The following is a 26139-nucleotide window of genomic DNA, read 5'->3' on the forward strand; positions in this document are numbered from 1 at the left end:
TATTTATTAATTTCTTCCTGAAAACTGGGCATTATATTAGAAACATAGAAACATAGAAGACTGACGGCAGAAAAAGACCTCATAATCCATCTAGTCTGCCCTTATACTATTTCCTGTATTTTATCTTACAATGGATATATGTTTATCCCAGGCATATTTAAATTCAGTTACTGTGGATTTACCAACCACGTCTGCTGGAAGTTTGTTCCAAGGATCTACTACTCTTTCAGTGAAATAATATTTTCTCACATTGCTTTTGATCTTTCCCCCAACTAACTTCAGATTGTGTCCCCTTGTTCTTGTGTTCACTTTCCTATTAAAAACACCTCCCTCCTGAACCTTATTTAACCCTTTAACATATTTAAATGTTTCGATCATGTCCCCCCTTTTCCTTCTGTCCTCCAGACTATATAGATTGAATTCATGAAGTCTTTCCTGATACGTTGTATGCTTAAGACCTTCCACCATTCTTGTAGCCCATCTTTGGACCCGTTCAATTTTGTCAATATCTTTTTGTAGGTGAGGTCTCCAGAACTGAACACAGTATTCCAAATGTGGTCTCACCAGCGCTCTATATAAGGGGATATTCTACTGGCATTTCCTTAATCCACTGACGTAAACAACATAGCAAAAAAAAAATAATCTACAGTATTTTGGGAGTATAAGATGCACCAAAGTATAAGATGCACCTTAGTTTTGGGGAAGGAAATCAAGAAAAAAAGGCCTCTGCCTCCCAGCAATTTGCCAAACAGCAGATGATATACACTGTTTGCTGTGTATTTCTGTGCATGTGTGCCTGACCCATAGAAATAGCAAAGAATTGGAGAAATGTACATTACGGCAGTAAATTAATCCCAGAAAGTTTTCTTAAATGTAATGACATTAACTCCTCTCAATTATTTAAATAGATCTACTCCAAACATGACTAAGCCAGGGTTTAACTCAGCTGCCTTATCTTAATATTAATACTTAATACTAAAATAGGACATTTCAGATTATATTTTACAGATCTTTAAAATTGAGGTGGCTTTCTGAAAGTATTGTCTGCTATATAAAAGAAGATATAATTACCCTCTTTTGGAAGGTAAAAAAAATACACCGTATGTTCATTTTATTCCTTCAGGTAATGAAGTCTGTCCTAATAGTCAAATAATAATAGTTATTAACATTTTCTATTGAATGAAAAGACCCTATGAAAAAGGGAATGAAATGAAAAAGACCATATCTTACACGCTAGTGAAGTTTCAAAGGTACTTAATGGCTATTTTATTTTTTTAACCCCAAAAGCAGACTGAAGAATAGATATTTCTTGGCCTTCAGGAAGGGAGTAAAAACAAGCAAGTTCATAGAACATCAAGGACCCCAAACCAACAATCACTAGCTATCAGCTTTTTCCCACTTTAGCCACGGGTTTGCCGCAGATAGAAAACTTCCATTTAACCACAATGGAACCCAAAATTTATGTTGCTAAGTGAGACAGTTGTTAAGTGAATCACTACGTCCTTTCTTGCCACCGTTGCTGAGTGAATCACTACAGTTGTTAAGTTAGTAACAGGATTGTTAAGTGAACCTGGTTTTTCCATTGACTTTGCTTCTCAGACCTGGATACTGCAACAGTCATAAATATGAACCCGTTGCCTATGTCAGTATTTTCCAACCTTGGATGCTGGCTGGGGAATTCTGGGAGTTGAAGTCCAAATATCTTCAAGTTGCCAAGGTTGGGAAACACTGGCCTATGTGACCAAGGGGATACTAATACTAGACAATGTCAGTTGGTGGGTGCTAGGGAAACAGCCTTCTCTGTGTGGGCCTCGGTCCTCTGGAATCAATTCCCCCTGAAGATTCATATTGCCCCCACCCTCCTTGCTTTTCACAAGAGTCTTAAGACTCATTTGTACCGCCAGGCTGGAGGCTATTAGATTCTTGCCCCCTGCTGAAAGTTGATTGAATGGGAATGATTGCTTTTTATGGCATGGGTTTTATATTTAATTAATTTGATCTAAAATGTTATACATTGTTTTATTATATGTTGTAAGCCGCTCCGAGTCCTCTGAGAGGGGTGGCATAAAAGTCCAATCAATCAATCAGTCAATCAATATTGTAAGTGTGAAAAAAGGTCATAAGTCACTTTTTCGATGACATTGTAACTTTGAACAGTCACGAAATGAACCGTTGTAAGTCGAGGATTACCCATACAAAAAGATATGCATGTTGGGAAGGGTAAATCTACCTTTTTCTAAGTCTTTAATTTCCACAGAGAGACGAGAAGGGGGAATATCACTCCTGGCTAACATCCAGTCGCCAAGTTTCTTCAGTTTCCTATACTCCACTCTGAATGCCTGAATAGGAAACCCACCGTTCCCACGTGGGATCCAAGTCACATAGGCAGATGTCTCAGATGCTACTGAGATAGTAGGACGATCTGGAGCTTCAGGAGCTGTAAAGAATAAGAAAGTTATATCACAGGTAGGAAATTAATCTCAGCTTCAAATTGAAAGAGTAAAGCTGAAACCACTGTAATTTGCTTCTAGTGTTAAAAATGTCAAATTCAGCATTTGTGCATAGAAAATCAATAATTTCCTCATAAAAATCTGTTTATAATTGTTTCATCAAGTGATTATTTTATTTTACTTTTTAAAAAAAATAATTATTTCCTTTTATTACCACTCATAAAAAGAAGAGAGATATACTCCAATATGTGAATAAAGGAAGCAATTTAGCCAGTTTGATAATGTGAAGAGCCTTGGCACTCTCTGAGCTTTGTTATTTTCTTTCATTACCCAAATCATTAATGCACCTATGATGTTAGTTGGATGGATAATGAAACATATGCAAGAAAACAAACAAGCTCAGAGAATATAAACCATTTAAATATGAGCCATAAAAGCCAGCATGGTTCTAGACTGGATTAACAGAGGGATAGAATCAAGATCATGTGAAGTGTTAATACCACTTTCTAATGCCTTGGGGTAAGGCCACACTTGGAAGTACTGCATTCAGTTTTGGTCACTATGATGCTAAAAGGATGTTGAGACTCTATAAAGAGTACAGAGAAGAGCAACAAGATGCTTGGGGGATTGGAGGGGACATATGAAGAATGTTTGTAAGAACTGGGTATGTCTAGTTTAATGAAAAGAAGGACTAGGGGAGATATGATAGTAGGGTTCCAATATTTCATGGGGTTGCCACAAAGAAGAAGAAGAAGTCAAACTATTCTCCAAAGCACTTAAGGTAGAGCAAGAAACGATGGTTGGAAACTAATCAAGGAGAAAAGCAACTTAGAACTAAGGAGAAATTTCCTGACAGAACAATTAATCCATGGAACAGCTTGCCTCCAGAAGTTGTGAATGCTCCAACACTGGAGGTTTTAAAGAAAATGTTGGATAATAATTTGTCTGAAGTGGTGTAGGGTTTCTTGCCCAAGTAGGAGGTTGGATTAGAAGACCTCAAATGTCCCTTCCAACTCTGTTATTCTGTTCTATTCTGTTCTGTTCTGGTCTAGTACCAAAGACTCCTCGTTCTCCTTTCTTAGTTTGGTAAAGGTCATGAAGCTCATAAAGTTAGTTTCGTAGAGCTCATGTGTTCTTTATCTGTTCAAGAAATGCTTGTGCCTAAATTGAACCCAATCTGAGGTGATGGAACATTTTATATTGACTGAAAAATAAACAAGAAACTGTTGAAGAGGAGCAAATCTAACAAATGCACAGGAGCAGCAAATGTCTTTTAAGTTAGCCATTCCTTGAGAAGGATATTTGGCTTTTACAACTTTTTTTTATAATTGGAAAAATAGCATTTCTTAATTTTGGGGTAGTGCCTGTCCATTGTTGATGGATGATCTTTCAACTGATCTCTACCCAGAGTTCTTTCCTTCTTTCTTATTTTGCTTTCAGTTTCTCTTATGTGTAATTTAATTTAATTTAATTTAATTTAATTTAATTTAATTTAATTTAATTTAATTTAATTTAATTTAATTTAATTTAATTTAATTTAATTTAATTTAATTTAATTTAATTTAATTTAATTTAATTTAATTTAATTTAATTTAATTTAATTTAATTTAATTTAATTTAATTTAATTTAATTTAATTTAATTTAATTTAATTTAATTTAATTTAATTTAATTTAATTTAATTTAATTTAATTTAATTTAATTTAATTTTTTATTTAGTCACTACATAACGTAGGTTTCGGAGGATATAATCATAGTAAAATACATCAATAAAAGAATAGAAGATAAGGCATTAGGAATAATATGGAAGCAATAATCATTGGGAATAATGGAGTTCATATACATGGAGCTAGTAGAAACATAAAAGAGACATTAGGACAGGGGATGGAAGGCATGCTAGTGCACTTATGCACGCCCCTTACTGACCTCTTAGGAATCTGGAGAGGTCAACCGTGGATAGTCGAAAAGTAAAATTTGGGGGGTTAGGAGATGACATCACAGAGTCTGGTAAAGGGTTCCATGCTTTGACAACTCAATTACTAAAGTCATATTTTTTGCAGTCAAGTTTGGAGCAGTTATCCCAGTGGTGAAATCTACTTGTGCACTTTTTCAGCCCCACTCCACTTGAGCGCATGCTTTTTCACCTTCTGTGCATGTGTAGAATGCTGTGCGCATAGGGTTAAAAAAAGAGAAAATGGTGGCGTCTGGACAGGTGGATGAAGTCTCACACTGCTGCCATTACCAGTTCTCTGAACCACTGGCGCCCATAGCTACCAGTATGCCTGAACCGAGCCAAACCAATAGCATTTCACCCCTACTCTATCCTGGCTTTTAGTAATGATGTTTGTTTTTGAAGTTTGTGTTGGAAGAGGAAAGGGAATCTGTTTCTCTGAGAGATAAGAGAATGGTTGGCATACATAGGGGATTCTAATAATTGCATACATGAGTTGCAACTGATTATCTTTAATCAATAGTTATTAATAAATTTCTCTTTTTTACTTTGCTCTTTTTTGAAGCATGATGCTTATCAAGGATTTAGATAATCAGATCTTTATTTGGGGAATAAAGAGAATCACAAAGTTTGGTTTATATATCTCCTATTCAGGGTCCGGGTACATACATACATACATACATACATACATACATATTTTTGTTTATCTTTTTGGGACAATATTGTGTTAAATGTAGAGTTCTTTTGGAAAAATATAGAATATTAGTAACAACAGATGGTTATGGTCAGAAATGTGTAAGATATGACTAAGAATTGTTTTTAGTTTCCACTTATAACCAATAGGTGCCCTAGATTCATCAAATGTTCAACCAGCCCATGTAAACAAATCCGGTATATCACAGAACATCTAGAAATTCCAGTTGTTTGTTTTATTGTCAAATATCCTTTTCGTTAAAAATATTTTTTTAAATATAAAACTGTTGTTCCCTAATAATATGTGAAATACTTCATGCCAAAAAAACCCCCTGTCTCTGGAGAGAGAGATATGACCTAATAAGGGCTGGAGACAAGTGAGAGAATAAATACTCTCTCTTTTGTTATTTGTATAGTCTTGTTTCTGACGTTTCTTCAATATTGCTGTCTGGTCTTTTCCAATTCTTTTCTTCAAATAAACTGGCTTCTAGATCCCCAAAATATTATTACTACAATTCTGGGATGACTCACTGGATAGGCGATTATTATCTGATTGGTTGCTACTTTGAGCGCCAGTGCTTGGATCATCCTTCGGGAACTGTTGTTCTTTACTGGCAACAATATCTGGTTTTGGTCGTCGTCCTAAGCAAGACAAAAATAATTAACCAAGGAGAATTATATTAAGTGGCTACTGATGTTACATAAACTTCACCAAACTTCCAAGGCATTGCAACGCTTTAGTTAACATGAATATGGCAAGCTGCCTGGATGAATTCATTTCTAGACAGAGACTTTGCATATGAAATGGGCATGACATTAGAAGAAGTAAGATCGTTTTAGGGATTGTAGCCACCCAGAATTTGGTGTCACAACATGTATAATCCAAAACACATCATTAAACACCTATCAAAATTGATAATTGGCAAAACAAATATTTATAGAAAGATAGATAACTGCATAGAAATTTAACATAGCTTTTTCCAGTGTGGAGTCCCAACCTACATGATTGAGGAGTTTGTCACATCAAAAGTACATCAGTCTATTTAAATATTTAAAAGCTTAAATATATATAATACAGTCAAATTTCTCACTATTTGAAAGTATACAAAAATGTAAGCAATCTTGTTATTCCTTTCATTTACTAGATATCCAAAATAATGAAAAATTGTTGTCTAGCAATCAATCTTGGATAATTTACAATTTAGGTAATATGATTAAAATTAATAAGATTAAGATTTAGGTAACAATGATATAATATAGCAATGTAAAACTAGTAGGCCAATTAAAAAAAAAGCTGTAATAATAATGTCAACAGGAAGGTTGGCAAATGTGTAAATTGTTGAGTGTTTAAGACTTGATATATAACTGTAATCATGAATGATGATATCTATATGTCGGTGTAAGTTGTGTTCTGTTTTTGTCTTTGTTTATTTTATGGTACAGTGGTACCTCTACTTACGAACTTAATTCATTCCGTGACCAGGTTCTTAAGTAGAAAAGTTTGTAAGAAGAAACAATTTTTCCCCATAGGAATCAATGTAAAAGCAAATAATGCGTGTGATTGGGGAAACCACAGGGAGGGTGGAGGCCCTGTTTCCTCCCAGGAGATTCCTAGAGAGGCCCCACAGAGGCTTATCCCCACCTTTTCTGGCCCTGTTTCCTCCTAGGAGATTCCTAGAGAGGCCCCACGGAGGCTTCTCCCTGCCTTTTCCAGTTACAGTTTCGAAGGCTCAGGTTTGTAAGTGGAAAATGATTCTTGAGAAGAGGCAAAAAAATCTTGAACACCCAGTTCTTATCTAGAAAAGTTCGTAAGTAGAAGCATTCTTAGGTAGAGGTACCACTGTATTTGTTTTTTTCCCCCCTTAATGTAAATAATGATCATTTTTTTTAAAAAAAAAAGTCTGGAAAAGATCTCCTTAGTATCAGGACAAATCAATCACTTTATAACAGCTGCATTTTAAAAGACAGTTATTCTTTACCAGTTCTGAAAGTCACCATGGCTGTCTGGCCCTCTCCTGCACAATTATAAGCAGTCATCTCCACTTCATATAAACTTCCTGGATCCAATTTTGTCAGGCTCAAATGACGCTGCCTAGCAGGGACATCTCGGATTATCCAGTTATCTGAAAAATTCATTACCTGTTTAAAAAAATAAATAAAAAAATAAGCACAATAATGAGACATGCAAGCTTTATGGCACATAAAGGCCTATAAAAAGAGTGTGCTAAGGTGGATTTGTTTATTTATTAAATTAAATTGCATAGCCACATATCTCACAAACAAGCAACTCAGGAGGTGCACAATGGAATATATAGCACCTTTTTCAATATTTGAATGTCATGCAATTATGGGCTTTACATATCTTTAGGGCATCAAGTCGGGTAACACCAAACTAATATTAAGAAAGCTTAAATCGATGTCTGAAAAGTTGAAGAAGCTTAATATAAACAAATCTCAATATTTGCAAGTCCAAGTTCATAAAAAATAAACTATCGATAGAGAAATAAATCAGGAGAAGCAGACACTGACTTTCAATCCTGGGCCTAGAAAGTTTAGAACTAAGACGCCTTAAACAAGATCTAAGTATTGCCCACAAGATCATATGCTGCAACGTCCTGCCTGTCGGCGACTACTTCAGCTTCAACCACAACAACACAAGAGAACACAACAGATTTAAACTTAATATTAACCGCTCCAAACTTGACTGTAAAAAATATGACTTCAGTAACCGAGTTGTCGAAGCGTGGAACTCATTACCGGACTCCATAGTTTCATCCCCAAACCCACAACACTTTACCCTTAGATTATCTACGGTTGACCTATCCAGATTCCTAAGAGGTCAGTAAGGGGTGAGTACAAGTGCACTAGAGTGCCTTCCGTCCCCTGTCCTATTGCTCTCCTATATCTCCTATACCTTTCTTCTATTCCTATATCTCTTCTTCTATTCTTTCATTGATATGTTCTATTACTATATCTTCTTTTCTATTCTTTCTTAGATATATTTTACTATGAGTATCTCCTCTATAACCTTCATCATGTATTTTACTATGTGTATATAGATATATACCCACTAAAACCCTCATTGTGTATTGGACAAAAAATAAAATAAAATAAATAAATAAATAAATGATATTAACAACATTATTATTAAAATGTTATCACAATATACAATAATATTGTTAATAGTAATATTGGTAGCCAATGTTATTTGTATTTAAGGCATGCTTAAAAACTGAACCTTTATATACGTTTTAGTACAGATGGTCTTCATTTAGTGACTGCCTTGGACAGTGACCATTCACAGCTACAACAGTGATGAAAAAGCAACTTTGTGACCAATGCCTCTATTTATGAGCTTTACAACGTCTCTCTCTTGGTCACATTTGCCAGTAGTCACTTAGCACTTATTATCCTGACCTATTTTTTGTTCTCCTCATAGTGCAGAGATTGCCTAAATAAGTCATGTATTCCTGAGGTATTTTTCTTCTCCATATAAGAACATAAGAACATAAGAAGAGCCATGCTGAATCAGGCCAAAGCCCATTGAGTCCAGCATTCTGTGTCACACAGTGGCCCACCATATAGCACAGTGTTTCCCAGCCTTGGCAACTTAAAGATATCTGGACTTCGACTCCCAGAATTCCTCAGCCAGCATTCGCTGGCTGGGGAATTCTGGGAGTTGAAGTCCAAATATCTTCAAGTTGCCAAGGTTGAGAAACACTGATATAGCACATTCCTAAAATGTACACAAGAACAAGATCCTAATCAATTTCACACTGAAGGCCTTTTTTGGGGGGGGCTTCTTAAGCAGGAGTGCACTAGGCAAGCAGCCAGCATTCCATTCTACGTGGATGTCCCATTGTGTGTCTGTTGACCGTCTTGTAACTCCTTCTTCCTTAGCCCTGGGGTGAGCATTTGCCAAAGGCAGGAGAATGGGTGAAAGAAGCTGTAAGATTTACTCTTTTAACTAGTTTCCTCATGAACTGCGCTCCAGAATGTGGTGGTTGGAGTCATATAGAGCAGTGTTTCCCAACCTTGGCAGCTTGGAGATATCTGGACTTCAACTCCCAGAATTCCCCAGCCAGCATTTGCTGGCTGGGGAATTCTGGGAGTTGAAGTCCAAATATCTTCAAGTTGCCAAGGTTGGGAAACACTGATATAGAGACATAGAAGACTGTCGGCAGAAAAAGACCTCATGATCAATCTAGTCTGCCCTTATACTATTTTTTTGTATTCTATCTTAGGATATGTTAGGATATGTTTATCCCAGGCATGTTTAAATTCAGTTACTGTGGATTTACCAACCACGTCTGCTGGAAGTTTGTTCCAAGGATCTGCTACTCTTTCAGTAAAATAATATTTTCTCATGTTGCTTTTGATCTTTCCCCCCAACTAACTTCAGATTGTGTTCCCTTGTTCTTGTGTTCACTTTCCTATTAAAAACACTTCCCTCCTGGACCTTATTTAACCCTTTGACATATTTAAATGTTTCGATCATGTCCCCCCTTTTCCTTCTGTCCTCCAGACTATACAGATTGAGTTCATTAAGTCTTTCCTGATACGTTTTATGCTTAAGACCTTCCACCATTCTTGTAGCCCGTCTTTGGACCCGTTCAATTTTGTCAATATCTTTTTGTAGGTGAGGTCAAACATACATTTAACATATTTAGGGGCTACAATTGCCCCGCTCAATATAGAAGTCTTTCTAATACAGAAAAAGAAAAACACTAAAAATTGATGAGATCAATACGGAGAGTAGAAAAGAGATTTTTTTTTTCATATATTTAAACTTTTCTTAAAGAAAAAATAAAAAAATTAAAAAGACAAAAAAGAAAGAAATTTCATATCATGTACTTGTTTCTTTATCTTCCAATCATTTTATATTATTTTTATTAAACCATACATAAATCCTTTCCCATATTCTATAAAAATCAGATTCATCTTGATTATTTAACCGCCTGGTCATCATGTCCATCTCAGCACACTCCATGATTTTCCTCATTACTTCATCTTCCGTAGGAGTATCCTCTCCCTTCCATTTCTATGCATATATAATCCTGGAAGCTGTCAGAATATGAGTTATTAAATAGAATATATCTTTTTTATATTTTTGATTTGTTTTGGTGTTTCTTTATGTTGATACTCACAATGTCCATAATCTTTATGTCCATAACCTTTAGTACCAGTGCATAGGACAAGACTTCTGTCCATTATAACAGGAAGAAAAGGCTGATGCTACATAAGCAGACCAAACAATATACATGTACGTATATGTATAGCCAGGGGTGGGCTACTGCTCAGACAGGGGGGAGGACTCAGTGGGGTAGCGAAAATGGAGCTCCGCGCCTGCGCACCCAATTTTCACTGAAAGATGTTGAAAGAAAATTCAGGGCGTCCTGCATAAGCCACGCCCACAGTGTGGCAGTAAAAAGTTTAATAGCACTTCACTGTGTATACCTACACACACACACACACACACACACACATACACACATATAATATACATATATACAGTGATCCCTCGATTTTCGTGGGGGTTGCGTTCCCAGACTGCCCGCGAAAGTTGAATTTCCGCAAAGTAGATATGCGGAAGTAAAAACACCATTTTCGGCTATGGACAGCCAAAAACTACCCCCGCGCACCCTTTTCCAAGGCCGCGCAAGGAGCTGGGCTTGAAGTTGGGGGCGGGGAGCGACGAAAGTGCGGAGGCCAGCAAAGATTGTTTTGAATGTTGGCACCCCCACCCCCCGGCACCTCTGGCCTCCTCACTGCTACCCCCTGCCCACCCCTCTCACCGGCTTTCTTGGGGCATGGGTCCTCCTGCAGCAGCGCTGGCGGGTATGGCTTCTCGTCCTCCTCATTCGGCCGCTAGCCGCTCTGAGCGCTTTGAGAATGCCCGCCCCGCCCCTCTCGTAGTCCCTTAGCTGAGAATGCTTTCGTCCCAGCTGTCAGCGAGGGGGCTGCAGGAGAGGCGGGGCAGGCGTTCTCACAGAGAGAGAGCAACAGACAGAGCGAGATAGAAAGGAGAGAGGGAGAGAGAGAGTGAGAAAGAGAGAGAGAGAGAGCAAGAGGGGGGGAGAGTGAAAGGTAGAGAGAGAGAGAAATGATAGAAAAAAGGGGAGAAAAAAGAGAAATGAGAAAATGATTGAAGCAGAGAATGACAGGAAAGAGAGAGAAAGAGAGAGAGAAGTGACTCTTGGTGATGACATATGACGTCATCGGGTGGGAAAAACCGTGGTATAGAAAAAAACCCGCGGAGTATTCTTTAATTAATATTTTTTGAAAAACCGTGGTATAGCCGTTTCGCGAAGTTTGAACCCGCGAAAATCGAGGGATCACTGTACATTATCCTTCCATAATGCTATTAATTCAGATGTCAAATAAAAAATTAATTGGAATATGCTAACCTTGCGATACTTTACAATGTAATAGAGGATAGGTGTTTTGTTATCATGCCGTGGTCGCCACAACAATTCATATCCATCAGTTTTGGTTGTTCGAGGAGAACTAAGTATGACCGGGGCCTCAGCTGGAGAAGCCAGTTCTTTTGCAGTACATTGGACAGATGCTGTAGGTTTTGGTTTCAAAAGAACAGCTTTTCCTTTTGGAATTTTTTCGCTATTGGTAAACCTAGTAGATGATGTAGCGGATTGTGCTGAATCTCCAACAGGTCCCTGCAGTGGTATCTGACGTAATTCTGGCATATAAGAAGACAATGGCCAGGGTTAGCCCTTGCAAAACATACATTTTGGCAAATCCAGCCAATTTTTTTTTTACATCTCATTGATCTCAATAATCAAGAACAAAAATTTAATGTCACATGAATCTTCAGCATGCATTAAAATATTTCCCTTTAATTTGATTTTAATCAAAATCAGGAATGGAAACAGTAAGGAGCTTAACACTGAAAAAGAAAACATCAAAGGACAGGAAGGAGGAGGTTTCCTGGAAGGAGGAGGTTTCCAGGACACTGGAGGTTTCACAGATGGTCAAATCTTTGTTTGAAAAATTGAAAACCCACAACTCTAAGATACCGGCTGTTTTACGCTTTCACAGACTTTCTATTTTGAATTTGGAACTCTCTCTGGAAAACTTCTACCCACTGGAAAACTTCTACCCACTGGCTTTTGTCCTTACCTTTTATCCTTCCCTAGACCACACCATCTTCCAAGACCAAGTATTGGAAAACTATTTTGTCTCCCCTTAGTCTTACAAGGAGAGACGGATCTCAAAGATGATTATTCCATTGGCTAGACAGTGTTGATTGGCAGGACCACGGAGAAAGGTCTTCTCTGTGACGGTACTGGCTCTCTGGAACCAACTGTCCTCCTAAGATCCATACTGCCCCACTCTATTGGCCTTCTGGAAAGCATTGAGGACCTGGCTCTGCCAGCAGGTCTGGGACCATTGAGCAAATGATACACATTTTAGTTCTGGCCACAATAAGTCCGAATGTTTTATTAAGGGGTTTTTAAAATTGTTTTTATATTGTTTTTTTTTACATGATATTTTGTTGTAAGCCACCCAGATAGCTAGCTGGCTGGCTGGCTGGCTGGCTGGCTGGCTGGCTGGCTGGCTGGCTGGCTGGCTGGCTGGCTGGCTGGCTGGCTGGCTGGCTGGCTGGCTGGCTGGCTGGCTGGATAGATAGATAGATAGATAGATAGATAGATAGATAGATAGATAGATAGATAGATAGATAGATAGATAGATAGATAGATAGATAGATAGATAGATAGATAGATGGTTTTGTTACCTTAACCTTTACTAGAGACTTACCTGGTTGGGACACCCTGAACTGTATCATAGCTTGTGCACTCCCAACTTCATTTTCTGCCATGCACTGGTATATTCCTTCATCCTCAGGTCTTACACTGGAAAGATGAAGAGCCTTAGGAGAGAGTTGCATTCGATGGCTGGAAAACAGGGGAACTGCATTGCGCAACCACACCACTGAAGGCCGCGGATTCCCTCGAACTCTGCAGGTAAACTTTGCACTTTCTCCCCAAGCGATGGTCTCCTGGGCTAGTTCCATACTAACCTCTGGAGGTTCTGAAACAGAGATACAATTATACCATCAGTGATTTCAAGAACAATGAAAGAATGGCTATCTCTGAAGTAGAGATCTCTATGAAGTATGGCCCTGACAAAGTTGTAAAAGATAAGTAGTTTTACTTATAGACTTATGGTGCTATTTGTATGTCATGATTGCTTAAACTGTGTTAGATTACTCACTAATAAAAAGTGATTTCAGACAATGGCCCCCTATACTTGCATACAGTATTCGTGCATTTTACAAGTTAGTGCCTCTCAAGTGATAAGGATGGCTTTATATTGTGAAATCAAGGGAATTAATGAGAGGTACCAGAGAAACACTTCCTTTCCACTTCAATAGGTTTAGGTTTATTGGATTTATATGCTGCCCCTCTCCGCAAACTCGGGGCGGCTCACAACAATAATAAAAAACAGTACAGTACACAATACCAAATCCAATGCCCACCCATCCAGTTCCAATTTAAATTAATAATCTCATAAAAAACAGTATATATAAAAAACAGGCACACAGTCAATCAATCAACAAAACAACATGGGCAAGGGGGAGGTGTTTTAGTTCCCCCATGCCTGACGGCAAAGGTGGGTCTTAAGGAGTTTACGAAAGGCAGGGAGGGTGGGGGCAATCCTAATCTCAGGGGGGAGCTGGTTCCAGAGGGTCGAGGCCCCCACAGAGAAGGCTCTTCCCCTGGGTCCCGCCAGACGACATTGTTCAGTCGACGGGACCCGGAGAAGGCCAACTCTGTGGGACCTAACCGGTCGCTGGGATTCGTGCGGCAGGAGGCGGTCCCGAAGATATTCTGGTCCGGTGCCATGAAGGGCTTTATAGGTCATAACCAACACTTTGAATTGTGACCGGCAACTTATCGGCAGCCAATGCAGACTGCGGAGTGTTGGAGTGATATGGGCATACTTGGAGAAGCCCATAATTGCTCTCGCAGCTGCATTCTGCACGATCTGAAGTTTCCGAACACTTTTCAAAGGTAGCCCCATGTAGAGAGCGTTACAGTAGTCGAGCCTCGAGGTGATGAGGGCATGAGTGACTGTGAGCAATGACTCCCCTCCAGCCAACAAACTGAGAAATTAGAAATGCTCTGAAAATTATAATAAAATCGAATTCAAGGCCAGAATTTCAGATTTTGGACAGGGTGTTTATGTCCAATGTTCTGTTCTGTAAATAAATTCAAATTAATGTGTTATAAATGAAAAGCTTTTGTCTGAAATCTATATAAATAAAAATGTAAATGTTCATTTGTTCAAAATCTTAAATCTCCGAAAGTTCTTCATCGATTGCTTTGAAATTTTGACACAATGTTGCATTCAAATATGCACGTGTTTTTATGTACCTATATTATATAGATGTCTCACCTCTGAAGATAAAAACATACAGGTGCTTAAAAGAGGACCTTCACCGATAGCTTTGAAATTTTCACACAATGTTGCATTCGAATACGTGCATGTTTTTATATACTTTTATATACCTACTATTATATTATCCAGAGGTCACACCTGTAACAGGTTAAAACATGCAGGTGCTTAAAACAGGACCTTCTTCACTGATTGCTTTGAAATGTTGACACAACGTTGCATTCGAATATGCCCGTGTTTTTATATACCTACTATTATATAGATGTCACACCTGTGACAGGTAAAATCAGCAGCAATGAAGCTGTAGGTGAATTCTTTCACTTCCATACTTGCTCATTCTGCTTTGAAATTGCTATTCAACACGCAAAGGCCTTGACAGGACCTTTCAAAGGTGAAGATGATCTCATTCCTCGCATTCCTATGATTCCAATGGATATGCTATTTCAATTTAAGAGATTGCAATTCCCGATTCGAGTGACATTTGCAATCACCATCAACAAAGCTCAAGGCCAATCTTTTGATCTACACTTTTGATCTACACATGGATTGCTTCTCACATGGACAATTACACAGTGGTACCTCTACTTACGAACTTAATTTGTCCCGTGACCAGGTTCTTAAGTAGAAAAGTTTGTAAAATGAAGCAAGCCTTCTCTGTGGCGGCCCCGACTCTCTGGAACCAGCTCCCCCCAGAGATTAGAACTGCCCCTACCCTCCTCGCCTTTTGTAAACTCCTTACAACCCACCTTTGTCATCAGGTATGGGGGAACTGAGACATCTCCCCCGGACCTATTTAATTCAATTTATGTATGTTTGCTTAAATAATGGGTTTTTAAAAATATTTAAATTGTAAATTATTAGATTTGTCATGAACTGTTTTATTGTGTTGTGAGCCGCCCCGAGCCTACGGAAAGGGGCAGCATACAAATCTAATAAATAATAATAATAATAAATAATATTTTTTCCCATAAGAATTAATGTAAAAGCAAATAATGCATGTGATTGGGAAAACCACAGGGAGGGTGGAGGCCCTGTTTCCTCCCTGGAGATTCCTAGAGAGGCCACACGGAGGCTTCTCCCTGCCTTTTCCGGTTACAGTTTTGGAGGCTTGGATTTGCAAGTGGAAAATGGTTCTTGAGAAGAGGCAAAAAAATCTTGAACACCCTTTTTTTTTTCTAGAAAAGTTCTTAAGTAGAGGCATTCTTTGGTAGAGGTACCACTGTATGTTGCATGTTCTACAGTCGGCAAATCAGACAAACCAGACTGAACCACAGCAACACGTGGCCAGATACAGCTAGTATACAATCCATACAACCATTATTAGAACAAAAATAGAAAAGAAGTTACAACTTTCCGCACCAAATACTTGAACATTGTAGAGAATGACACTTGCTGCAGCTTTCCCGACTCCATTGTCAGCCATACAGCTGTAAGTCCCCGAGTCTTCCTCACTGATTGCATCTATCAGAAGATTGCTGAGAAGGAACCTAGTTTTATTGTAGCCAGAGACACTGGAACCATCTTTAGTCCAAATAACGCGTGGAGTTGGAATCCCACTAGCCACACATTCAAGAATGAGGCTTTGGCCCTTGGTGATTATGATGGTCTGGGCCTCTGTGGGATAAATTATACGAGCAGCCTCAGCTGTTGAGCCTAATGCAAAATCAGATAAAGCAAAGTAATTATAAAACAGGACTGGCCAAAATAAAAGGTTGTCTCTTAAAAACACACTAAACAAAATGATAACGTTTCAGCATCTTTCGTCTTTAAAACTTTATCACTCAAGATCTAAAACTTGGACCTTTTTTGCAAGTTAACAAAAAGAAACCTTTACAGATGAGGGATGCCATCATTTAACAGCTTTGAACTGTTGTGGTTAGCTCTGGCCCAGCTCCTTCCCCAAGAAATGTGCAGGTGGATGTGGGGGAGACATCCACATGCCGCAGGCCTGTTTTGCTCCCAATGGAATCTGCTGATGAAGTCTCCTCTGACCAAGGAAGCTTGAGTGACAGGGAAGAGGGGAGTTTGGCAGACAGTCCAGGAGGAGATCAATCATTTGTATCATCCTTGGATTCTGAACAAGAATTAATGACACATCCACGCATGCATAGAGTGATGCATAGGAGACAACAACTGAAGGATTATTACCAGAGAAAATGAGGCCACCTGTGGTTGGGTGGGGCTCCAGTAATTAGGGCTACTACTATAAATAGCAGCATGTGGGTTTGGTCATTGTGAACGAGTATCTGATCACAGTTCTTCAGGAATCGTGTGTTGCTGTTTTCTTGACTTTGTTTGTTGATTTTTCACGTCTTTGAAACCAAAGCAGAGCAACGTGTGTGGGTGTGTTTCACTTCGTTGGAAGAAGAAGTTTCTTCACAGCTACTAGCTAAGTACTTAATGACTGCTTAAGGGAAATTGTACAGACTACTGGGTTGTTTTGGGACGAGTGCTCTTTGCATTACAAAAAGAGTGCTTAGTTTATTTTGAATTTTGTGATAAAGAACATTGTTTTGAATGTTCAAACATGTGTGTGTCTGCAATTTGTGCCCTTGAATTTTTGGGAGGCTCCTATCAGATAGCCCGGCAGAACATGAACCAAAGAATACAAATACTCAGAAATAATGTCTTACGTCTCACACGGAGTCTTTCACTAGACACAGATGTTTTTACTTCTTGGGTGACAGGGTTGTAGGCTGCACATTTGTAAGTGCCTTCATCATCTTGACTGGCATTGACTATCTGAAGATTCCCAGATGGCATGATCAAGTAGTTGTCTATTAAGATAAAGAAATCATTTAAAACTATTTTCTGAAAAAAGAACCATCTCTATTTCACAAGTTCTACCATGGTATGGGTAGAAAATGAAATCTTTTGGCTAAGTTTGCTATAAATTGCACCAAGAAAAAAGTTGTTTGAATTACCTATTAAATTGAAAATCTCGGACAACATTAAATGGAGAAATATGGCTTAGAACTGGAACAAAGCAGTCTATATCATATTAAAACATGCTTCTTTTAAAATGGGCCATAGTGGAACAGTTCTCACACTATTGTGGCAATGTATAACTTTTGCCTCAAAGTAAACTAAAAGGAAAATAAAATTGGGAAAAATGCATTAAAACTTACTAAAGTTTTGAACACCATAAAATATGAAGTTTCAGAAGGTTTATCTAATCTATATGTCAACTACTTGCAAATTTAAAATACTTTGTGATCTTTCTTTTTAAAAAAAACAGAATATTTAAATATATTTTAATTGGAATTATATTGATCTTTCTACCAGACCTTGCATCTAACTCTGTGTATGCAGTTCAGCCAAGAAGTGATAGGAATAGCTGTCAAATTCCCAACTTCAATATTTTCACACACTTATTTCCAACTAAAATATTTCCTCCTGTTATCTGATATATCTGTTGTGGATTGGTGGAATGGAACAAAACGTGGCTTAAAAAATGACTCAATAATCAGTATCTAACATCTCTAAGATTCATTATTCCTTCCCTTGACATCAGACATACAAGTATGGTATGATCCACTCATTCCTAAAGTTTCCTGGTAGTTAAGTATAGTTTTTACAAGCTATGTTTAACATCATGTGATAAATATAAGAGGTAAAGTTATGAAATTGCTACTAGATAATAGACAGAAGTGTGTGTAGCCATGGAGTCTTGTGTATAATACCTATAGTATCTTGTTAAACTGAGAAACAAGAAAACATAGGGCAGTGATGGCAAACCTTTTTTTCCTCGGGTGTTGAAAGAGCAAGTGCCCATACTCATAATTCAATGCCTGGGGAGGGCGAAAACAGCTTCCCCCTCAAGTAGTTGTCTATTAAGAGGAGGCTGGAAATGGCCTGTTTCCCAACTTCTGGTGGGCCCAGTAGGCTCTTGTTTCACCCTCCCCAGGATCCAAAGGCTTCCCTGGAACCGGGGGAGGGTAAAAATGACCTCCCCTATCCCCCTGGAGGCTCTATGGAAGCAAAAAATGCCCCCCGAGCCTCTCTGTGAGCCAAAAATCAGCTGGCTGGCACACACATGCACATTGGAGCTGAGCCACGGCAAAGGCTTGTGTGCCAACAGATATGGCTGTGCGTGCTACATGTGGCACCCGTGCCATAAGTTTGCCATTGCTGACCTAGAGTATCTTGTTAAAGCTCAGAACAACTGAGAAACAAGAAAACATAGGGGGATTTTAACATTGATTAGAAGAACAGAACGATCTTCCCTAATTTGGATGTCTTCAAATGCGCTGACTTCCATAGCCAGCATGTCAACTGCTTAGAATTTTAAAAACTGGAATCCACTTATTTGCAGATTGTCTGGGCTGAAGTAGGATAAAGTAGGTTATGACCTATAAAGCCCTTCATGGCACCGGGCCAGATTACCTCAGGGACCCCCTTCTGCTGCACGAATCCCAGCGACCAGTTAGGTGCCACAGAGTGGGTCTTCTCCGGGTCCCATCAACTAAACAATGCCGCTTGGCAGGATCCAGGGGAAGAGCCTTCTCTGTGGTGGCCCCGGCCCTCAGGAACCAACTACCCCCAGAAATTAGAATTGCCCCCACCCTCCTTGCCTTTTGAAAGCTGCTTAAAACCCACCTCTGCCGCCAGGCATGGGGGAATTGAGATACTCTTTCCACCTAGGCCTTTACAATTTTATGCATGGTATGTCTGTATGTATGTTTGGTTTTTATATTAATGGGGTTTTAATCATTTTTTAGTATTGGATTATTATTGTACGCTGTGTCATTATTGCTGTTAGCCACCCCGAGTCTCCGAAGATGCAATAAACAAATGCAATAAATAAATAAATAAATAAATAAATAAATAAATAAAGTAAGTAAGTAAGTAAGTAAGTAAGTAAGTAAGTAAGTAAGTAAGTAAGTAAGTAAGTAAGTAAGTAAGCAAGCATGATTAATTCACTTGCTTCTCTTTCCACCATCGATCACAACTCACCTCTAGAGGCCTCCAACCATTCTTGCTTCACACTGTAGCGAACTTGGGCTTTCGGATGGCTTTCAGGAAGGTCACATGCAATCACAGCTGTATTTCCCTCATCCACTTCTATTACATGCTGGCCATCATATTTAAAGTCTTTGAGATCTATTAAAATTACAGCAAAATTTTAGAAGAAACAAGGAATTCTAAAAGTAGGACAAATGAATATATATATACAAAGCACTGTAACTATAATTATTGAATAAACATTTCTTAATTTAGTTTAATCCAGGGAATCCAAAATCATTGTCTATGCACATTTTTCCAATAAAACAGATACATTACTGTAGATAGCAAACTGTAATGATATATATAATAATGAGCCGAGGTGGTGCAGTGGGTAGAGTGCAGTACTGCAGGCCACTAAAGATGACTGCTTAGATCTGCAGGTCAGCAGTTCAAATCTCATCACCAGCTCAAGGTTGACTCAGCCTTCCATCCTTCCGAAATGGGTAAAATGAAGACCCGGATTATGGGGGCAATATGCTGGCTCTGTTAAAAAGTGCTATTGCGAACGTGTTGTAAGCCGCCCTGAGTCTAAGAAGAAGGGCATGAGTGAATGAGTGAATGATTGAATGAATGAATGAATGAATGAATGAATGAATAAATAAATAAATAAATAAAGTAGTTAGTATGCTTTAATGACCTTGTGCATTTTGTTTATTTAGAAAACTTTAGTAGAATACATTCTTCTCCTAAGGATTATAAAATAGATGAGGATGAGGATGATGAGGAATAAGATTTCTAGGCCCCGCTTCTCCATAAACCCAGGGCATCTTACAAGGTAAGTAAATATTCTGAAATGCTTCAAGCATATATTATTATTATTATTATTATTATTATTTATTAGATTTGTATGCCTCCCATCTCCGCAGACTAATTGGGCAAAATGTTTTTTGTATGTGTGCCGCATAGTACATCTGATATATTTTAAAGCATTTTGAGCTAAAGCTTTAAATGTTGAAAACAGCTGTTGCATTTAGAGTAAGCACTTTGTTTCATAAAATCTGGCACTCGAAATGCTTGAAGATAAAGGTAAACCTTTACTATAAATCATGACTGCAGCGACTGTATGCTTCAATGCAATAGATCAGCAGGATATTAAATATCTGACTAGCCTACATTGATTTTGTCTGATAGCAACACTTAACTGAAAATTAATAAAACAAGAGCTCAAAAAAACCCCTATTCCTATGTGAGGGTCAGATATTTCCTGTACTGGCCTTCTGATGTCTGTTTGGAATTTTTAGGTTCTGTATAACTTCCTAGAACTTTGCCTGCAGCTGTAGGGTTTATGCGTACTGAACATTAATCTGAAGATTAAATGATAATTCTTTGGTTGAAAGTTGCCATATGCTAGTTATATATTTAGAACAGGAAAATGTAAGTTCAAAAATGTTTGAGAAACAAGCTATAAACAGAACTTCGTGCAAAACGAGTGTTTCTCCATGTTCCAAATTGAAATCATAGGATTACTAACTTCAAAGCACTTTATATTTTAATATTAGTTACACTGAAGAGGCACTCTGCATCAGCTGTTTCCTTACTTTATCGCTGTGAAAACAAAACTCAGTATTATTGAAGTTACCATTTTCTATTCCGTTTTCAGTATTCTGAAAACAAAGAATTCCTTCCAAAAATTAAACATTTTTAAAATCAGTAGTTTTTCCTTGTTTTTATAGCTGGAGAACCTGGCCCATTCGCCTGGAAATTTTATAACACTTGAGTTAGATTCCCCTTCATATGCCTTAGAAAAATAATAAGGTGTTACTATCACAAGTTGGACTAGCTCAGGGCAAGTATTTAGTTAGGGTGTTTGGACAGCAGAAACCAGAAGAGACTGCAAGTCTCTATTGGCAGAATGGGAGAGTGGAAAATTTTGTTTTTATTCTCTGGGATTTATATCAGCTCTCCAGCAGTAAAAGACAGATCTGGCTCCAAGGTTCTCCCACCCACGCTCATGGAAAAGTGACATGAAATTTCTCAAACAGGCTAATTAAAGCAAGATTGCTTCAAAAACATTTTAAAATAAAAAACAGCTCCCTTGGCAGTATAGCAAAAAACCTTCCAAAATGCAAAACGTATTAGCTGTCAGGAGACTATTTCAGTGTTAGAGCCTGGATTCATGGAAAGAGGGAGGGTAAAAGCTTAACAAAGACATAAAAATGATTTGCAGCAAACATGTTTAATACTTTAAGAATGTCTTGGCATTGTACAACTAAAAATGATTACTAAATGAAAAACAAAAGAAGACCTTAGAGGTAAACTTCAGTTAAAATAATTAATCCTTTAAAGTCAAATTTAGGAGAGAGAGAGCTGTTTCCATGGGATACTGCAGATAGATTAAAGTTAATTCTTCTATGCAAAAGTTTCCACTCTTCCTAATGTGAAAATGGTGTTTGGGAAGAGACGGGTGCTGGAATTATTCTCTCATTTCCCCTTTTTAATGCCATAAAGTTTTAAAGTAGGATAAGAACGGAGAGTAAAAAAGTAAAGATAGAGCTTGGCTGCTTGTAGCACACATTTCTCCGATCAATAACATGTGAGCTGGAATTTTTTTTAAAAAAAAATGTCCATCCTGGTGGTCCAAATTCATCACAGCAATAGTTGAGCCGTACAACTATTGTGAAGATTTCAGAATTACGTACTGGCAAAAAAAAAAGAGGAAAAACAACAACAATTTGTTTTCTTTTTAAGTATTTAAATCCATGAGAAAAGAGAACCGTTCCAGAGTTTTGCAATACAATTTGAAAACTTCCTTTGCAAAAGAAAATTTACATTTTTGCAATTAGCAGACATTTGTGGGTGTAGGAAGCGAAAACAATAGTTTCACAATAATAAAATAATCTTAGAAGTATAAAATAAACTCCTACAATAGGAAATTCCACCATAACCTCCATCTAAACAGCATTTAAACAGTATAAGGGGATTTTCTGCATGGCTTCCATTAAACTTTAAACATTATCAAGAGTTACTCTACTGAGATGGGCAGCATATAAAATTAATAAATAAAGAAATAAAAATAATTTGTTTTAGTTTTTGATGGTATTCACATATAAATCTCTGGTTGAAATGGCCTTCAGCATAGGATAGATATTTGTAAGAAATTGTGATACTATTGAAAGAGGAAGCTTGAAGTTTATTACATCTTTTTAAACCTTCCCTTGCTCTTTTTGCCTAAGAGTTCTTGTGCAACACTATTTGATTCTATAACTTTTGTAGACTATTCATTCATTCATTCATTCATTCATTCATTCATTCATTCATTCATTCATTCATTCATCTTCTATGCCGCCCAATCCCAAAGGACTCAGTCTCTGAATATAAGAACTATAGATGACTATTATCTTGATATACCATAAAAATGCTACGACCAAAGACAATCCAGATATTTGCAAGTCTATCTAAACTGAATTTTATCAGAGTACATAATTTTTCTTGTATTCACCTTTACACACATTCTCAGACTGAAGCACATAGGTTTAATTCAGGTCCTCCATTCTGAAGTGAAAATACTGACTGCTGATTGGCTAGAGTTGCTAGACTCAGGGTGTCCAGGAGGAAAGCATTTTGAAATTCCCTGACATTTCCCTGTAACTTGTGATCTAGTTAAGATGCGGCCGTAGATGATGTCATACCAAACGGCTAAACCATGGAGAAATACTGGTAGCTGAGGAAGCAAGTTGTTGCCACAGTTATGCTAATTTTTGCTTGACTCTGCCAGGGAGCACGATCCATTTTTCTTTTACATGATTTTCCCCTGACTGTTAAACATTTTAATAGAGTTTGGTTTCCCCCCCTGATTTATTTTGGGGTTTCTTCACAAATTCCCTGATAATTCCTTGATATTTCCCAAACTGCTGATTTCCCTGATAATTCCCTGATTTCACTTCTGTCTGCCTCTTCCATTCACCCTGTCTAACATAACCACTCTTATTTCATACATATTTCTTCATCCTGCCTATATGCACCTCTTCATCCCACACTGGAAATTCTTGATTTATCAAAGCATCTACTTGGTCAGAATAACATATATTTCTTTTAATTGTCATTTGTCATTATATTTAGAACAATTTTAGAGATGAAAATGGCTTTTCAATATGGAGCTAAAACTTGCATCAAGGGACTTAGATTAGAGGCCCTCGCAGAAGCAAAATGAAGAATGAGGAATTTTGTTGGCATTGAAAAGACAGCTGCAAATACACATAGGTCCCCTAAGATATTCTGAGTAGGGGTCATTGCCCATTGGTATTTTGTGAAAGGAAATAAAATGTTGAGTTGAATATTGTTTTGAGGGGATGCTTTCAAATCTGAGCCTCAGAATGTAGAACTGTACTATCCTATTATAACTGTACACAGAATTAATAAGAGATTAATTACAACTGTAAAATTTTAGCATAGCATTAAAGACAGCTGCCAATGTTTTCAAACCATACCGATGCAGTGGAATGTTCCCTTGGTATGAATCAAAATGGAATATTATCTTCAGAATCAGCTCTTTTTACACTGGCCTCTTTTAAGGGTATTGATAAATACATCAGTTATATACCGGTATTTATTGAATTCCTTGAAGCTTTCCCATACATGTCTTGCCTGAACTTGCATTAATTTCAGGAAATTTTGAGATGCAATAGCTTTCAAATTTCAAATATTTAAAATGGAATTTATTCCAATTACCTAAAATTTTATATACTGGTAGTTAGAAAACTACAAACTTCCAACTAGTCTTATGCTAGTTTCTCAAATATAATAAAATTCATCTTGGGAAAAAGGGATATTACTGAAGACACATCACATATTATAGTTCAACAAATATTTATCATATTTTAAATATATCAAACATCAGAACTTGAGCAATTATGAAACTATTCAGGGAATGCTAATATGTAGTTCAATAGAAACTATTAAATTAAGCTGTCAGAGATAGTTTAACAGAAATCCAAGTACAGTGGTACCTCTACTTATGAACTTAATTCATTCCATGACCAGGTTCTTAAGTAGAAAAGTTTGTAAAAAGAAGCAATTTTTCCCATAGGAATCAATGTAAAAGCAAATAATGTGTGCGATTGGGGGAACCACAGGGATGGTAGAGGCCCTGTTTCCTCCCAGGAGATTCCTAGAGAGGCCCCACAGTGGCCTCCCCCCGCCTTTTCCGGCCCTGTTTCCTCCCAGGAGATTCCTAGAGAGGCCCCCATGGAGGCTTCTCCTTGACTTTTCTGGTTAAAGTTTCGGAGGCTCAGGTTTGTAAGTGGAAAATGGTTCTCGAGAAGAGGCAAAAAAAAAAATCTTAAACACCCGGTTCTTATCTAGAAAAGTTCATAACTGGAGGTAGTTTTAGGTAGAGGTACCACTGTACTAGATTTCTAGATTAGCAGATTTCATCCACTAGAAAATTTGGAAGAACTTTTCCATTGTTGAATATCGATCAGTGGGCAATTGGAAATGCTAAGGTGTCCCCGGCCACCCACAAGAACTCCATAGATGACTACATCAGAGAACCCAAGTAATAGGACCAGAATAAGATTCTTGTCAACATCACAGAAGAGAACTAAGTTTCTTTTCTACTGTGAAGCCACAGGACACCTAGCCAAGACTTGGACCACTAAAGTTCAGACCTCTGAATCAGCTACAAATTGCCGTATTTGTGGAGCTGCAGGCTACATAATAAGCAAGTGCCCAAATAACTTCAAAGCCTTGTCTTTGGGAAACTTCACAGCTCCCACAAAGACCTCAGCAGGAGTGTGCTCAGACAATTAACTGACATCAGGCAGGTGTATTTCATTACGCTTGTTATTCTTCATTCAATTTCTGGTTTTCTCAGCTTTTGTAGATTTGGGTGCGTAAGCCAACTTCATTGACAAGACACAGTGCAATTGTTTCAAACTGCTTACACAGTAATTAGAAAAACCAATGCTTGTGGAAACTATTTTCAGGCAAGTGCCCCAAGCTGGTCTTATTTTGAAACACACAACACTTCTGAAACTTCCACAGTTTCTTTAGATCAGAGGTCTTCAAACTTGGCAACTTTAAGACTTGTGGACTCCAACTCCCAGAATTCTCCAGCCAGCTATGCTGGCTGTTGAATTCTGGAAGTTGAAGTCCACAAGTCTTAAAGTTGCCAAGTTTGGGCACCCCTGCTTTAGATGGTTCCATTGTACTGATTTAGGTGTATAGGAAGATAAAGGAAGAATTTATTTCCATTTCAAAGATGGCAACAACACCATCTACAGCTTTCCTCATTATCACCCTTCTTCCTCTCCTGTTCAGTTATCTGAACCCTCTTTCTTGCCAGAAAAGTATATAGAATTTGTACATTTGGCTGTAGAAAAGACAACATACAACTCCATCATGATCCTCCTACCCTTCACCCAAACTACTATCCCATGAACTTATAAAATAACATTATGAATCATTGATAAAAGGATGAACAAATCTAATAAATTATTATTATTATTAATTATTATTATCATTATGAACAAATTCAAAATGACAAAATTTAAACTCTAACTCAAGTTTAGAAACCCAAAACTTTCATCTATACTGACAGTAAAGATCTTAAAAGCTGTAGAGTAATCGGGTCAACAGATATGTTGACACTATTTATGACATCTGATAAATTTATGGATATGAA

General features: G+C 37.8%; 1 protein-coding gene across 1 annotated transcript in view; it reads right to left on the reverse strand.

The window, feature by feature from the left end:
* BOC (BOC cell adhesion associated, oncogene regulated) overlaps window positions 1-26139 on the reverse strand; it is a 53300-nt gene that overhangs the window by 21114 nt on the left and 6047 nt on the right. Inside the window, exons 3-10 of the mRNA XM_070750034.1 lie at window positions 19467-19613; window positions 17144-17287; window positions 15870-16163; window positions 12870-13142; window positions 11501-11790; window positions 7073-7232; window positions 5625-5735; window positions 2231-2437 (exon numbers count right to left, since the gene is read on the reverse strand). Coding sequence (XP_070606135.1) covers window positions 2231-2437; window positions 5625-5735; window positions 7073-7232; window positions 11501-11790; window positions 12870-13142; window positions 15870-16163; window positions 17144-17287; window positions 19467-19613 — 1626 coding nt within the window. The remainder of the gene's footprint in view (window positions 1-2230; window positions 2438-5624; window positions 5736-7072; window positions 7233-11500; window positions 11791-12869; window positions 13143-15869; window positions 16164-17143; window positions 17288-19466; window positions 19614-26139) is intronic.

This window comes from Erythrolamprus reginae, chromosome 4 (assembly GCF_031021105.1).
Source record: "Erythrolamprus reginae isolate rEryReg1 chromosome 4, rEryReg1.hap1, whole genome shotgun sequence".
Lineage (NCBI taxonomy): Eukaryota > Metazoa > Chordata > Lepidosauria > Squamata > Dipsadidae > Erythrolamprus > Erythrolamprus reginae.